The sequence below is a fragment of the Fukomys damarensis genome, unplaced genomic scaffold (genome assembly GCF_012274545.1).
Source record: "Fukomys damarensis isolate Sample0158 unplaced genomic scaffold, DMR_v1.0_HiC HiC_scaffold_19, whole genome shotgun sequence".
NCBI lineage: Eukaryota > Metazoa > Chordata > Mammalia > Rodentia > Bathyergidae > Fukomys > Fukomys damarensis.
The window spans coordinates 41086413-41101652 of record NW_022900931.1 but is presented as its reverse complement, the minus strand read 5'-3'; the positions used below and the strand labels follow the sequence as shown (position 1 = coordinate 41101652).

At 36.4% G+C, this 15240-nt stretch overlaps 1 protein-coding gene across 3 annotated transcripts in view; it reads left to right on the top strand.

Moving 5' to 3' along the window:
• Window positions 1-15240, top strand: part of Dcaf6 (DDB1 and CUL4 associated factor 6) — a 120504-nt gene that overhangs the window by 95058 nt on the left and 10206 nt on the right. For all 3 annotated transcript variants that reach the window (XM_033765670.1, XM_033765669.1, XM_033765671.1), the window contains 4 exons: window positions 9189-9327; window positions 11000-11156; window positions 12070-12158; window positions 13927-14032. In XM_033765670.1, coding sequence (XP_033621561.1) covers window positions 9189-9327; window positions 11000-11156; window positions 12070-12158; window positions 13927-14032 — 491 coding nt within the window. The remainder of the gene's footprint in view (window positions 1-9188; window positions 9328-10999; window positions 11157-12069; window positions 12159-13926; window positions 14033-15240) is intronic.

Genomic DNA, 15240 nt, shown 5'->3' with positions numbered 1-15240 from the left:
GACACACCCTTAAATATTAAAAAAAAAAAAAATAAAAAAAAAAAAAAAAAAAAAAAATGTAGACTTGCTCCCAACAGCAAGGTTCTGAAATTAGGAAGGTTAGAGGTTACTGTTCTCTGAAGTGTTGTGATAGTTCCAGCGCGCTCACACAGTTCAGGGAATGTCACTGCATACACCTCTTTCTGAGATCGCAGCAGTCTCAGAAAACTTGAAGCAGTTAAGCCTATTTAACTTGTCATTTCCCACACTTACTTATAAACCTGTTTCGTGGGGTACCTACAAAGATCCCACCGTTTGTGAAACTTTGCGCTTGCAGATCATTGTAACTGCATTCTGGACTGTTTTCCAGTTCATTAGGAGCTTAGCTTAGGAGACCCTGGCCTTCCCCTTTACTAGCAGGTTTCACACCTGCTAGTAAAGAATCTGCCACTGTGGCTCTGCCTGTGTCTGCATTTTCTGTGTTCAGTTCACTACCCTTAGTATATTAACCTTGTTTTGCTGAGTTGACCCTTAAATCTTTTCATTCCTGGTTAAGTCAGCATCTTTCTGATCTTTGATTATGCCACCTTTCTACCCTGAAAATTCTTTTATTCTTTTGTTCTCCAGCAAGCTATTTTAATAACACAGTAGCAGTTACTTTGTGCCTTTCTAGCTATTTCTAATGGTGTTCTATCAAAGGATTTGCTGTGTTAAAAACAACAAAGTAATTTTTATTTTCTGCTTTTCAAATTCTGTTTCATGGATTTTTTCCCTTGTTTTTTTGAGACAGGGTCTATAGTTCAGGCTGCCCTTGCACTCACTATGTAATTGAGACAGGCCTCGAATACACATTGACCCTCCTGCTTCAGCCTCCAAACAGTGCTGGGATTACAAGTGTGCTACACCACATCCCCACTTAATTTCTGCTTGTATTTTAGCCTAGTTCTTTGCCAAGTGTGACAAATCAGTATTCTAAGTGGGGTTTATAGACTGTCTGGTTCATATATACTTCTGATTTAATCTTAGAGTTACACATTTTTCTGGCCATTTTGTTAGAAACAAGATTTCCTGGTGTTCGAAGCAATATTAAAAATGTAAAGTCAGGAATCTAGTACTTTTTCTCCATCTATTCAGTTTCTGTCAACACCTTAAGATATTGGTTGGTGCTTTCAAATTCCTGAATGAATTGGTTGTGCCTTTGTCGCTTCATTTGGTCAGTACTTCTGGTGGGTGCTGGGATGGTGAAGACACCCCTTGCTTTTGTTGATTTATAAGAATTCTTAATATATATATATATATATTCTTTTTATGGAGTTTATTGTCTACAGTACAGTTACATTCATTACTTGGATCCTGTACCTTCACATGACAGGTCTTGGTTCTCATTTTTTCCCCTTGTCCCTGCCCTCCCTTCACCCCCTCCTCCCTTTCCCACTTACAAACACTTTATTTCCATTTTTTTCATTCTCATATTTCTTAATATATTTTGACAGTAATCTTAACTGTCACATTATAAGTATAGAAATATTTTCCCAACTTATGATTTTCTTATTTTTAACTCCCCCTTACCCCATACCAGGAACTAACTCAAGACCTTGAGCTTGCGAGGCAGGCATGGCACCACTGAGCTAATTCCCCAGCCCTTATTTTAACCTTTCAATTATTCTTAATGTAATTACATTTTACCAACTGTTTATGCTTATCACTTTATTTTATTTGCAAAATCCATTTATATTTTTAAGGTTTTACTTTTGACAAGTTACTAATCCATATGGAATGGATTTGTTTATGATTTATATGTGTACCTCCTACACTCCATTTAGGTTCCCCTTCCCCTGTTTATTAATGAAATGTTGAATTTCCCCAGTGATCTCTCACACTGTGTCATATCACAGTTTCATATGAACACAGGTCTGTTTCTCGGCTGTTTTATCATGGGGAATAGTTTGCCTGTTGCTCCATCAGTCCCATACTCTCGCATTCATTATATATATGACTGTAATAACTCTTACTCTCTGCTAAGGCAAGTCCCTTCTCATTTTCAGAGTCTTGACAATTCTTTGCTCTACCTTCCCCTTTCTAAATCAGAGCTGTTGCCCAGCTGGAATGCAGCACCTGTTCCCAGACACCTGGAGGTCCTGGTGGCCCCCACTCCCAGGAGGTCGCCATATTGATGCCAGCCTTGGTGCAGACACCTGGCCTGGCACACAGGAGCCCATGCTGCCTGGCTCAAACCATCTTCCTTTAGCTCCCTGAGCAGCTGCACATGTCACCGTAACCCCAGATTTGGGTTTAGTTTGTAATCATTTTTTTTTTAATTCCACAAGACCCCAGAATATAATTGCCATTCTAGCAAATCTGTAAGTAAATTTGGGTAAAAGTTAATTGTTTGCAGTACAAAGTTCTCTCTACATTTATCTAAACCTTTTAAAGATATTTTATAGTAAAGTAACATTACAAGTATTACACATCAAAAGTTTTACACATCTGTAAAAATTTTACACATAAAATATAGGCACTTTCGTTTTATGTTATATAAATATATTCTTTTTAAAATTTATGCTACTTGTTGCTCATGTTTAGAAATTCAGTTGACTTGCATATTGGCCATATTTCTAGTTCATGTTGCTTTTTTGAAATTTCTGTTATTAAACTGGAAATTTTTTAAATTTTTGTATAAACAGTGATGTAATGAACAAATAAGAGTTTTCTTTCCTCTCCATTCTTATTGTACAAGCTAATAATGAGAGTAGGTATCACATCTTCCTCCTGATTTTGAAAAGAGCCCTCATTCATTGGTTTATTCGGGTTGATGTTTTAGAATTTTATAGATACTTTGTATCAGGTTAGGGATATTCCTTTATTTCTTATTTTATGAAGAGCTTCACAAATGGGTATTGATTTTAATGAAATGCATTTTTTTCTGTTGCCATGTGGCTTTTTTCATTTAACCTGCTAATACAGTGGATAACACTTATCATCAGTGTTCTAATCTTTATATCCCTGAGATAAGCCTGGTAATGGTTGTATCCTTTTCATACATTGTTGGGTTTGGTTTGCTAACATTTTTCTTAAATATTTTGGCTTTTTTCGGTAGCAGGGATGGAACTCAGAACCTTGTGCTTGCTGGGCAGGCTCAGTGGCTTTGAGCTAAATCCCTGGCCCTGGTTTGCTAATATTTTATGAAGGAATTTTATATCTATATTCTTAGCAAAGAATTCCTTTTTATACAATAGTTCACCCTAGTCTGGTTTCACTTTGCATGGTTTCAGTTACCCACAGTCAACTGAAAATACTACATGCAAACTTCTTTGGTCACTTTTATGTTTTATTTTTTGAATGTCAGTTCATCTAAATTTTTATATTATAGTATTTTATTGTCTTTTTAATTTCTGCTGTGTCTTTAGTTTTAGCCACTGCTTTCTGCAAAGCATTCCTTTTCCTTTGTTGGTCATGGCAAAACTGTGACGTTACACTGGCTTTGTTGGTCATCTCATAGATCAACCTCTTCTTTTGCTGTTTCTGTTATTTTATACTTCTATTCTTTGAGTTTATTTTTAGTCTTTTTCTGAGTTTGTAAGTAGAACATACTCAGCTTTTTTCTCATTTACATCTTAATTTGTGTTCAGAAAACAAGACTGGTCTGAATCCTATCCTTTTAACTTTGTAGAAATTGACTTTGTGGCCTTGTGTATATATGGTAAATTTGTAAATGTTTCATGTATGCTTGAAAAGAATATAATTGTTGAATGTAGAATTTTATATGTAGCCATTTGTTAATTGTAATTTTTTGCCAATTTGACTTATAATGGGAGAGATATGTTGAAATCTCCATTATAATAGTGGGTTTGTGTAATTCTCCCAGCTCTGCAATTCTTTTTAAATGCATTTTGATGCTGTTTTTATTGAGTCACATATGCTACACTCTTACATCTTCCTAGTGGATCAAATTTACTACATTACGTAGTATGCCCCACCCTTAATGCTGCTTTTCGATCTTCGTCTACTTTGATTACTGTGACTGGGCCACGTGTTCTTTGGTTGTTATTTATTTCTTGGTTCTCATGCTTTAGGATGTGTTCAGAATGGTCTCTAGTCTATTCGAATTTATTATAACAGGTATATTTATTTTTGTTTCCAAGTTTTTACTTCTAACTGTTCTGTTGCTTTTTGTTGTTGTGTTTTGTTTTGCCTTTCCCTCTTTCTCCTTTCTTCTCTATGGAGGGGTTATACTCTTTGTTACTATTACTTTATTCTTAAATTCCATAAATTCCCATTCTTATTTATCTGTACCAACTTTTGTATAAATATTTTCAAAGTGTGTGTGTGTGTGTGTGTGTGTGTGTGTGTGTGTGTTGTGATACGGGGCTTTGAACCCAGAGTCTTGCCCTTGATGGCAACCACGGTACCACTGAGGAGTATCCGCAGCCCCTTGACTGTTTGATTGACAGGGTATTGTTAGGTTGCTCCATCTCTCCTTGAACTTACAATCCTCTTACCTCAGCCTCTCAAGTAGATGAGGTGTCATAGGCATGCATCATTGTATCTGGCTCTTCTATGAGTTTTAAGTTGTGTACCAGATGAGTGTGATATATCATAAAAGAATTAATAACTGAGGCTGGGAATGTAACTTCATGGTAGAGTGCTTGCCTATCATGTTCAGGGGCCTAGGGCCACAAAAAGAAAAGAAAAAAATGTTCCCAAAATAACTTTCAAGTAATAAGCTCTCTCTCTCTTTTTTTTTTTTTTTTTTTTTTTTTTGGTACCGGGAATTGAACTTGGGTCCTTGCGCTTGCAAGGCAGGCCACCAAACCACTGAGCTAAATCCCCGGCCCCTCAAATAATAAGCTTTTAATAAATACTTACTTGCTTGATTTCCTTCACATGTATACATCACTTTAATTTTCATTTGCTCCATTTATACAGTGATAAAGTACAAATTTATTTTCAATGATCTGTAATTGTTCAGTGTTTCCTGTGAAACATCCTCTGAGAAGGTGATTTCTAGTACATTCTGTTTCTTTAGAATTGTTAGCTGCGTGAGATACTTACATGACCAGGTAGGGAGTTACAATAGCTGCTGTCATTTTGACTTCTAATTTGAAATTTCTGCATTTGAGGCTTTATTTCCTCTTCAGTAACTTTGTTACAGTGGGATGGTGGGACGTGACCTACTTTTTATATTTGTTTTTTAATCTAAACTGTATAACAAACTACATAACTTGAGATTTCGGTTTTTGAATAATTATTTGTGATGATACTAAGCTAAACAAATATTAAATACTAAATTAGATCAATTTATAGAGCAAGATTTTTAAATGAACATTTATACTTTGCTGTAGTTCTAGTTCTTAATCACTACCACTTTATTACTAATATAGCCTTGATTTTGTCCACCTTTTTGTTTTAAATGATTTGAGCTGCCATCTGAATTCTTAATTTGTCACATTTTCTTTATTTATAGCTTTTAGAGCTTTGGCTTATCAGTGAGGTTATTTCCTTTGCTACTTTACTTTCTTAGCTAAACAGTTTTTCTTTTATTGGTTTTTTGCTTTTTTGTGTGCTGGGATTCAAATATACGTTCTCCTACGTGCTAAGCACACATTCTACCACTGAGCTATACCTTCAAGTCCCCAATAACTTTTTAACTGTTTCACCATGTCTTTTCCATCTTTTGAAAAAAAAAATCAACATATTATGTCTCCTTTTGAGAGATTTGACCTCTCATATTTTTACCTCCCAGTCCAAAAGAGATAATCAGGCCCAGAATGTAGCTCAGTGGTTCCGCCACCTGCCTCACAGGCACAAGGTCCCAAGTTTATCCCCAGTACCAGAAGAGGGGGGAGGGAAGGAGAAAGATAATCAGAGTAAACATGATAGCTTTCTGTCTGAAAGTTTCTAACTTAAAAACTTAGTCATAGACTCATTTTTGTTTTTATAAATATGAGATATGATTAAAATATATGGTGTGGGCCAGGGATTTAGCCCAGTGGTTTCACTGCCTACCTTGTAAGCACCAGGACCCGAGTTCAATCCCCATACCAAATAAATAGATAGATAGTGCTTGTTTAATACAAATTCATCACAGCAAGACACATTGCCATTAATCTCCCTCAAAATATTCTCTTGGCTTTGAACACACTTATTCCACATTCTTGCCCCTTGTGAAGCTGTCCTTGAACTCCTCTTTCACGAGTGTCTTTATGATGTGACCAAAACACAGCAACTGCTGCGCCTGTTGCCATCCTTCGGAAAGGCAGGCCCTAAAACATGACGGTGCCCTCACCCACCTCGTCCATCAAGGCCGGCACTGTACTTCTGGCTCTTCCTCAAAGTCAGGATGACTGTGAAAGCTTAATGTTATGAATCCGTTCAGGACATCACAGCAATCAAGACAGTGCAACTAAGAATACAAAAAACTGCTTCAGAAAATGGCAAGAACAGTCAGTAAGCATGCTAGAGGCAAAGTGGGGAATATTGTGAGGGGGCTAATAGCAGTGTGCCTTTTACTATTGAAATTTTTTTTAAACTTAAACATTCACTATATTTTTTAATTACACAGTGTACTTAGCATAGAAGAAAGTATGTTGGTGGGAGTTTTGTGTTGTGGTACTGGAGAGCGAACTGTGGACTCCTGCATGCCAGGCACGTCTTCCGCAGTGACCTAGATCTCCAGCCCTGGAAGAGGTTTTAAAACACTGCAAACAGCCCGATAGCTTAGAGTTGTATGTTATGGCATTTTACAAAAAAGAAAGTGTGCTTATTATAAAAGTGGGAGTACACGATTGTTATATAGTTGCATAAAATTTTTATTAACAATCCACTGTCTTCCTGGTTGCTTTCTGTGCATATATATATTTCCTTTGAATTATTCTGTTTTGGATTCAGTGGTAAAATGCTCACATCTTTCATACAGCTTTTATGAATCGTCTTTATTTTTAATGATGATAAATTCTGTGTTGTATGCATGTCATAATTTATTTTACCTGTTCTTTCTATCCAAACACTTGGATTATTTCTAATCTTTGTCACTTGCAGTACTGTGGTATTGAAAAATACATACGTGTGTGTGTGTGTGTGTGTGTGTGTGTGTGTGTGTGTGTGTGTGGTTTTGGGGAAGTTTTGTTTTGCTCTGTTTTAAGACAAAATCTTGCTGTAGCCCAGGCCGGCCTTGAACTTGGACCATTCTACCTTCTCCCCAGGTGCTGGGGATACAGTGGTGCACTACCACGCCTGACCAGAAGAAATACATTTGTGTATTTGCATACTTATCCTTGTATGGTATGCATTAAAAAAAATAAAATTGTTGAGTCAGAACTTGTACATGTTGTCGTGGAGCTGGGGATAGAACCCCAGGCCTCATGCATGACGGTTAGGTGCTCTACTACTCCAGCCCTCAAGCTTATACATGCTTGAAATTTTAATATATGTTATTTAACTTCTCAAAAATATATTGTATTGGAATACAATACTATAATATATTGCTGGTGGGAATATAAAATTGCACAACCACTTTGGAAAACTGTTTGAGGTTATCTATTAAAGGTAGACATTATGCACATACTGTCGTCCAATCCCCTTTTAGATACATATCCAACAGGAATATGTACCGATGTTCACCCAAACATGTTACTATATATTGATGGTAGCCCTACTTTAATCATTAAAAAGTGTAAACAGCCCATTGCCCACCAACAATAGAATAAATTATGTTTATACAAAATAATATAGCAGCTAAGATGAACTACAGCTAAACGCAGTAATACTGATGAATCTTACAATGTTGAGCTGAAGAAGCTGGACCATAAGAAATACATGTTAGCCAGGCATGGTGGCGCATGTCTGTAATCCTAGCACTCGGGAGGCTGAGGCAGGAGGATCGCTGTGAGTTTGAGACGAGCCTGGGCTACATATCCAGGTCAGTCTCAACTACATAGTGAGACCCTGTCTCAAAAAACCAAAACAAACAAACAAACAAACATGTTATATGATTCCATTTAGTTAAAGTCCAGAAACAAGCAGAATCACTCCGTTGCATTGGAAATCAGAAAATTGGTTTCCTTATAGGGGAAAGAACTGACAGGAATGGAGCATACAGAGGAGAGCTCTAGCACACCGGTTATGGCTCTTGTCAAGTATGGGATACATAGGCCTGTTCCGTTTGTGACACTTCCTAGCCTTTTTACTGTATCTTTCTGTTGGTGTGTTGTACTTCATTGAAAGGCTTATAATAAAAGAATGTGCTTTCTTCAATATACGTGGATTCATATTTAAACTCCTACGAGTTTGCACATTTCCCTAAATGCTTGCCATGCTGATAGACCTAAAATCCTTTCAATCTGCTAAACATAAGGAGAACAACTTCTTGTTTTCATTTTATTACTATTGAGACTGATCATCTTTTTGTACAGTAATTGCTATTGTGGTTTTTCTGACTAAAATGATAGACATTAAATATTAAGGGTTTCTGGTGCATATGTTCAAAATACGTTTCAAGTAACAAATTTAAATTACAAAATATGTGCTAAAATTTCTTTCATGTAAAATTAGTTTTTAAAAAATGTTATTTTTTAATTATAATTTAATTTTTTTTTTATTAGTACAAGAGACCTTTATTCTTGAATCCCTGGTTCTGCTACCACCTCAGTTCTTAGGAGAGTAAAAGCTACCTCATTATCTCTAAATTGCTACTCCCCATATGGAATCTGTGTAGAAAGATGATATTTGAAGGTCTTTGTTTTATTCCATATATGTTAATATTTCTTGCATTTTTCTTGACATCTTTAAACAGTGTTTTAAATGAAATCTCAAAGTTTTAGTTTATACCTTTTCCTGATAGGATGAGAATAAACATTGAGTGGAATTTATGTGTAGTGAAGTTGCATATAAATTTTGTCTGTATTATGATTTTATAAAATAGCCCTTTAAAAACCAGTGTGCCGCATGCTACTTTCTTTTTCAACCAATATCAAATTTCTAAGTGATTTCTTAACTAAAATACTTTGTTGTAGTAACTCAACTAGTCTGATGTACTCTCACTGTGTCTGCTTTTTTATGCTTTTGGTTGGGTGTTTTATTGAAATATAAAGTACTTAAATATATAAATATATTGTAGACGGTGAATTTTAACATTCCTCAATGTCGTTCTGGAATTCCTTGTGAGTGCTTTTTATTTGTTTTTGCTTTTTGTTTCAATGTGGAATACATAGACGCTCTGCTGTTGCCCGTATTCAGGAGTTCTTCCGGCGGAGAAAAGAAAGAAAAGAAATGGAAGAGTTGGACTCCTTGAACATTAGAAGGCCTCTAGTAAAGATGGTTTATAAGGGTCATCGCAACTCCAGGACAATGGTACCAAATGCTCGTGGCATTCTTGGGTGAAATTGCAGTTTCATAGTACACATGTTTTCTGTAATGATTATCTGTACATATTGCCATGTGATTTTTAAAATAACATTATTGAACCCTCAGTTCTCTGTTTCAACATGGTTCTTTAAGATTATTATTTTTACAAAAACAATTATACTTAAAAAAATTTTTTGGTAGCTGATATAACTAACCCTTGCTTTACTTTTCTCTTTCGCACTTGTCTACCTAATTACTAGTATTTTTAATCTCATATTAACCTTTATAAATTTTGGAAATAAGAATTTGGATTTATAAAATCCTGGTTGACTACAAAATACAGACTACTTTAATTATAACCCTCTGAAGACTGACAGGTGAAATTTAGTCACTTTATCTCTCTAAGCTTTAATTTCCTCATCTGTGAAGTATGAAGAATAGACCAGTTTATCTCATAAGATGTTTTAGTTTTTAAAATCCACGGTCCTGTGCACCTAACGCAGTATTATTTAGTAATCAGATCTCTCAAGATGATTGTAACTATGACTCTGAACCATTCGTACCTAGAAAGTGTTCTTCTGTCTTCATTGTGTTATCTGTTTTAACCTGCTTTCTGCAGAGCCGAGGTAGAAACTTAACTTTGAGCTGGGGAAGTAATGAGCTGTCTCTGGTTATCATTCATAGCACCATTTTAATCACATTTAGAAGTGATAGCCATTAATAGTAGCAACAGCCAATTTATACTCCGTACATTTTGCTGGTTATGTTTTTAGATGAAAATAATTAAAAGGGATGGGAAAAAGAGAAGTCAACAACAAGTAACAGCACAGCCAGCTCCCCTCCCGTGGGAGCACCACACATGGCAGTGGTTAAGTCCCGATGGAAATACCGGGAACGTTTGGTGCTTCATTCACGTGTGTCCATTAGAAGTATCACATGGCAATTCTAGCACGTCATATTCCTTCATTAAAGCAACATGTTTTCTCTTTCCTTCTTGATGTGTAAGCTTCTAATAGTGAAAAAGTTGTTCTTTTGGCAAAATAGGAAAGACAGTTCCTTGTTTTCATTAATTATTTCATCATCTTACAAACCTAAAGAGGGATATTTGGAAAGTTAAATAATTTCCTTTCTGAGTATGTGCGCATGGTGCTAGGGGTTGAACTCAGGGGTACTCTACGATTGAGCTACATCCCTGTCCATTTTTCTTTTGCAACAACGTCTTGTTAAGTTTCCTGGAGTGGCCTTGAATTTGCAGTCCTCCTGCCTCGGCCTCCCGAGGTACTTACAGGCATTATCAGTTACATTGTCAGAGCCCAGAAATCCTGTTTCTTCATTTAAAGTTTAGGTAGGCGGAATACTGTTTAAGGCACTGTAGCCATGGTTTCTGTTCTCTTGGGGACTTTTAATTTCCTGCTATCGCATCATCTGTGTTGATTAATCTGTGTCTTGACTTTAAGACGCTGGAAAACAGACCTTCTGTTTTTTGTTTGTTTGTTTTTTGGTACTGGGTCGAACTCAGGACCTTGCACTTGTGAGGCAGACACCAGAACCATTGAGCTAAATCCCTGGCCCTGTTTTTAATTTTCTTATTTTCTAAGCCAGTGTTTTAAATGTTAGACTAAGCCTTTGCTTTGAGTAACTGATTTGAATCTTCTTACAATTTGTCTTTTAAAAACAGATAAAAGAAGCCAATTTCTGGGGTGCTAACTTCGTCATGAGCGGCTCCGACTGCGGCCACATCTTCATCTGGGACCGGCACAGTGCTGAGCACCTGATGCTTCTGGAAGCCGACAACCACGTGGTGAACTGCCTGCAGCCGCACCCCTTCGACCCGAGTAAGGCCCCTGTTTCGTGGACGCCGGCTTGAAGTTGTGCAGAGGATTCGCCCAGGATTTCTCCAGTTGTTACTATTATAAGACAGATCCAGATTATCCTGAGTACCTCTGCAGCCAATTATAATTCTGCTTGGGGTTACAAAGAATCTGATTTTAGCAAAAAGGCTAAGGAAATAAAAGAGTTTGTCCTTCTGATATTTCTTGTTTAGTTTTATCAGCTACTAGAGGTTTGGGATGACTGAACTTCTCACTTACCCAGAGTGAACTTCTAAGTCTTTCAAGAGTCTTCATGTCCTTAAATTAATTGAGCAGAACGAAAGAATACTATCTTGCTATTGCCTTCTATTTGAAATAGCCACATATCTCTGAACAGTGAATAAGAGAAATTTCAGTCTCTTCAAGATGGTCCTGAGACAGATGTGGTGGCATACATCTGTAATCCCAGCATTCAGTGGAGGCTGAGGCAGGAGACTTGCCTAAAGATTAAGGCCTCCCTGGGTTAAATAGTGAGTTCAAGGATAGCCTGAAGTACATAGCAAGTCCATCTCCAGAAAATAAAATGAAGCAATTTTAAAAGCTGGTCTTAGTTATGTTCTAGATTATTTTTGGAAATCTTTACATATTAATAATATGCTCTCTCTCTCTTTATTTTTTTTTCCTTCCCCCCGCCCTTATTAAGTTTCTCAGGCTAAATTCAGACTTGCAGTCTTTCTGTCTCAGCCTCCCAAAGTACTGGCCTTACAGGTGTGCACCACCATGCTTGGCTCAAAATAATATCCTTAAATGTATAGTTACACTTTTCATTGCACATGAATTTTGCAGTATATATATACATGTTTGATACATGTGTTGTTTGTCTTGAATTAATGGCCTGTTTCTAAGTTTTATTTTAATATGTAAATTTTATTTCTAGTTCTCGCCTCATCTGGCATAGATTATGACATAAAGATCTGGTCACCACTAGAGGAGTCGAGGTTTTTTAATCGAAAACTTGCTGATGAGGTAAGATTTTTATTATACTTATTATAGACAGTGTTTTAGTTTGTTCATAAATATCCAAAGAAAAAGTAGTTCATTATAGGTAACATAAAATTAATGCAATTAAGGAGATAAAATCTTAAAAATTTAAAACATGTCAGTAATGCCAGAGAGGTAAATTCAATATAGTATAATATTGTTAATACCAGATTAGATATGCTGTAGTTTAAGAAAAATAGTTTTGTTTATTGTGCTTAATGTAATTAAAAAATCACTAAAGATTCTTTCTTTTTTTAGGAAAATAGTTTTACTCTGAGTAATCCTCTATAATCATCCTAAAGCCATTTTTTCTGTTTTGTTTTTTTTTTTTTTTCCTTAAAAGAAATGAGGCTTTGTCCTTCACAATTAGTAGCAGAATAAATTATTATTACTGTATTTTAGGATTTTGTTAGCTTCTCACTAATGCAGAGGTTTTTACGCTGAAATCTGTGATGCCCTAGATTTCCCGTAGAATTGGGAGAGAAGATATGGCTCATAGGAAGACTGGTCCCTGGACCTTTCCTCCCCAACTTCCACCAGGGTTCTTATTTGTGGCTTGCATATGATTTCGTAGTAAAATGAGGGTCTGTTGTTAAAAATGAAGTTGGCAAAACCCTGCTCTACACCATGGTCAACATTTCATGCCATGGTCCCCACACAGGCTTTCACTCCTTTAGAGATTTGTAAAATACTTGATGTTTGTCAGGCTCGGTGCTGGGTTTAAAAAGATGAAGCCTCAGAACTTACACGCTAGTAGGAAAGCCACGTGAGCAGGCCACTGGAGGTAGCGGTTGTGTCAGCCAGAGACATCACGCTTTGGAACATTTGTGCTGCTAAATGGGGCAGATGGGATGGAGAAGTGAGGTTTTTCTCAAGGAAATAATAATTGGACTGAGGTTTGAGAAGTAATGTAATAGTTCACCAGGCAGAGAGGGACACAGGAACTTTTGAGACAGAGGCATCTGCTCGTGCTGAGTTATAAGGTAAAAGCACCGCCAGAGTGCCTGGAGTCTGAGAGCACACATTGAGAGGTACTGTAGCTCAGTCAGACTGAAAGATAGGTGGGCAAGACTGTCAGGGCTCAGTGGGTACCCGGATGAGCCGGGCATTTATTGTCATCATTGGCGAACAGTGATGTTCAGGTAAGCATTTTCCTCTTCCGCTTATTCCTCTCCCTCTCTCTCTTCCGCCCTATCTCTCTCCTTCTCTGCCTTTGCCATACACTTTACTGTTTCTCTTTCTTGTACCTTTGCTCATGGTTACATATGTGGTTACACGTGCCGTCCCTCAGTTTTCATAAATATTTATTTAGTACTTAAGACTCATTTTATTGCCAGATCTTGCCCAGATGTTTAGTTTTCAAGATTACTTTGCCTCAAAATAACATCTTCTAAGGGATCAAAGTGACCCAGGGATAACTAATTAACACTGTTCTGTTACTGAAAGTATCACTCTAGAAAAAATAAAAAATCAACGCAAACTGCGGTGCTCTGACAAAGAAACTACTGCAAGCGAAAGCTAAATTTAATTCTTGCCCTTCTGCCAGTTGAAATAGTATCTTCTGATCTTCCTTTAAATGCAAGATAAAGTAGCTCCTTCATATTGAGTAGCCAAAAAGCAGAAACACAGACATCGCACATACAAAGAATGAAGTAATTTTTCCTACAATCTTTTAGGCTTTGTTTTTGTAATCTTCAAGGAAAAAATAAAGTTACTCTGTGACCTTTGACAAGATTGCTTAACTTGCCTGTAGGTTATAACTCGAAACGAACTCATGTTGGAAGAGACTAGAAACACCATTACAGTTCCAGCCTCTTTCATGCTGAGGATGTTGGCTTCACTGAATCATATCCGAGCCGGTAAGGACTTGCGGCGTACCATTCAAAGCAGTGTTATTCTATGTGATTTCCTTCATATCGAAAAATGAAAACAGCTGAACTTCTGAACTAGAATTTCCGTAAGCACTTGACGCTAGCACAGTGCCTTACTTCCTCATAAACTGAATGTATTGAGAAAGGGTCAAAATGAAATGATGGTCACTTGAAAACTTTGATCAGCTTCTGTTTTCTTCTCAAGGGTACAGAACCATGCCATAACTTCAAGATGTGTTGTAATAAATACACTTTAATAGTGTATTTAAAATCAGTAATAGCTCAGATAAAAATAAATTTAACATGCTAAGGAATAGATGCCCAGTATCCTTTTCTCAATTCTTTTTTGATCCAGGTAGCCTGAGATTCAGTGCCTCAGACACACGAAAATACATGTATTACTAGTGTTAAAGAGAAAATTGAATAATATATATTCAGAATGATAGAAAAGGTCTAGTATCCATTATTTTTTTTTCTTTTTATTGAGGTTATTGGTACAATCTAGGTATACAAATACAATTACATTCATCATTGGGATTCTGTATCTTTACATAATAGGTCTTGATTCTCATTTTTTCCCCTTATCCCTGCCCTCTTTCACCCCCTCCTCCCCTCCCCATTTACAAACACTTTATTTCCATTTTTTCAGTTTCTCATATTTTTTCCTCGCCCTTATTACCTTTCCCCCACCCTTCCCACTTTCCTTACACCTTTAGCCCTTTACTTCCTATTTCACATTATTAATTATCTCATTAGGATCCTGTGTACTATTATAGTTTTTCACACCAAAGAAACTATTCGGTATTTCAGTTAAAGAAATCTCTGTATGAATATTAAAAATAGGGAATCCTAAAATAAAACTAAAAAGGAAAGTAAAAGAGAAAAGGCAGTGATGTAACATCAAAATAATCCTTAATTCTGGAGATGAAAATGGTCCCTGAACATATTTAAATTGCTTCTCGCTCTTATAGTCTTATCTTATTCTTTTTTTCATTATTTAGAGAATACTTTATTAGTTTCTGTAATCAAACTCATGTAGATATGACCTTACGTATTTAGGATGATGTGTTACCCCTGTACACATAGAAAAAAAATAAAAATAAATTAACATTTCTAGACCAATATGGTTGTCCATTTCTGTACAATGCCAAGTCAACACAGTAAATTGGGATGAGTTTCCCAAAATTCAATTTATA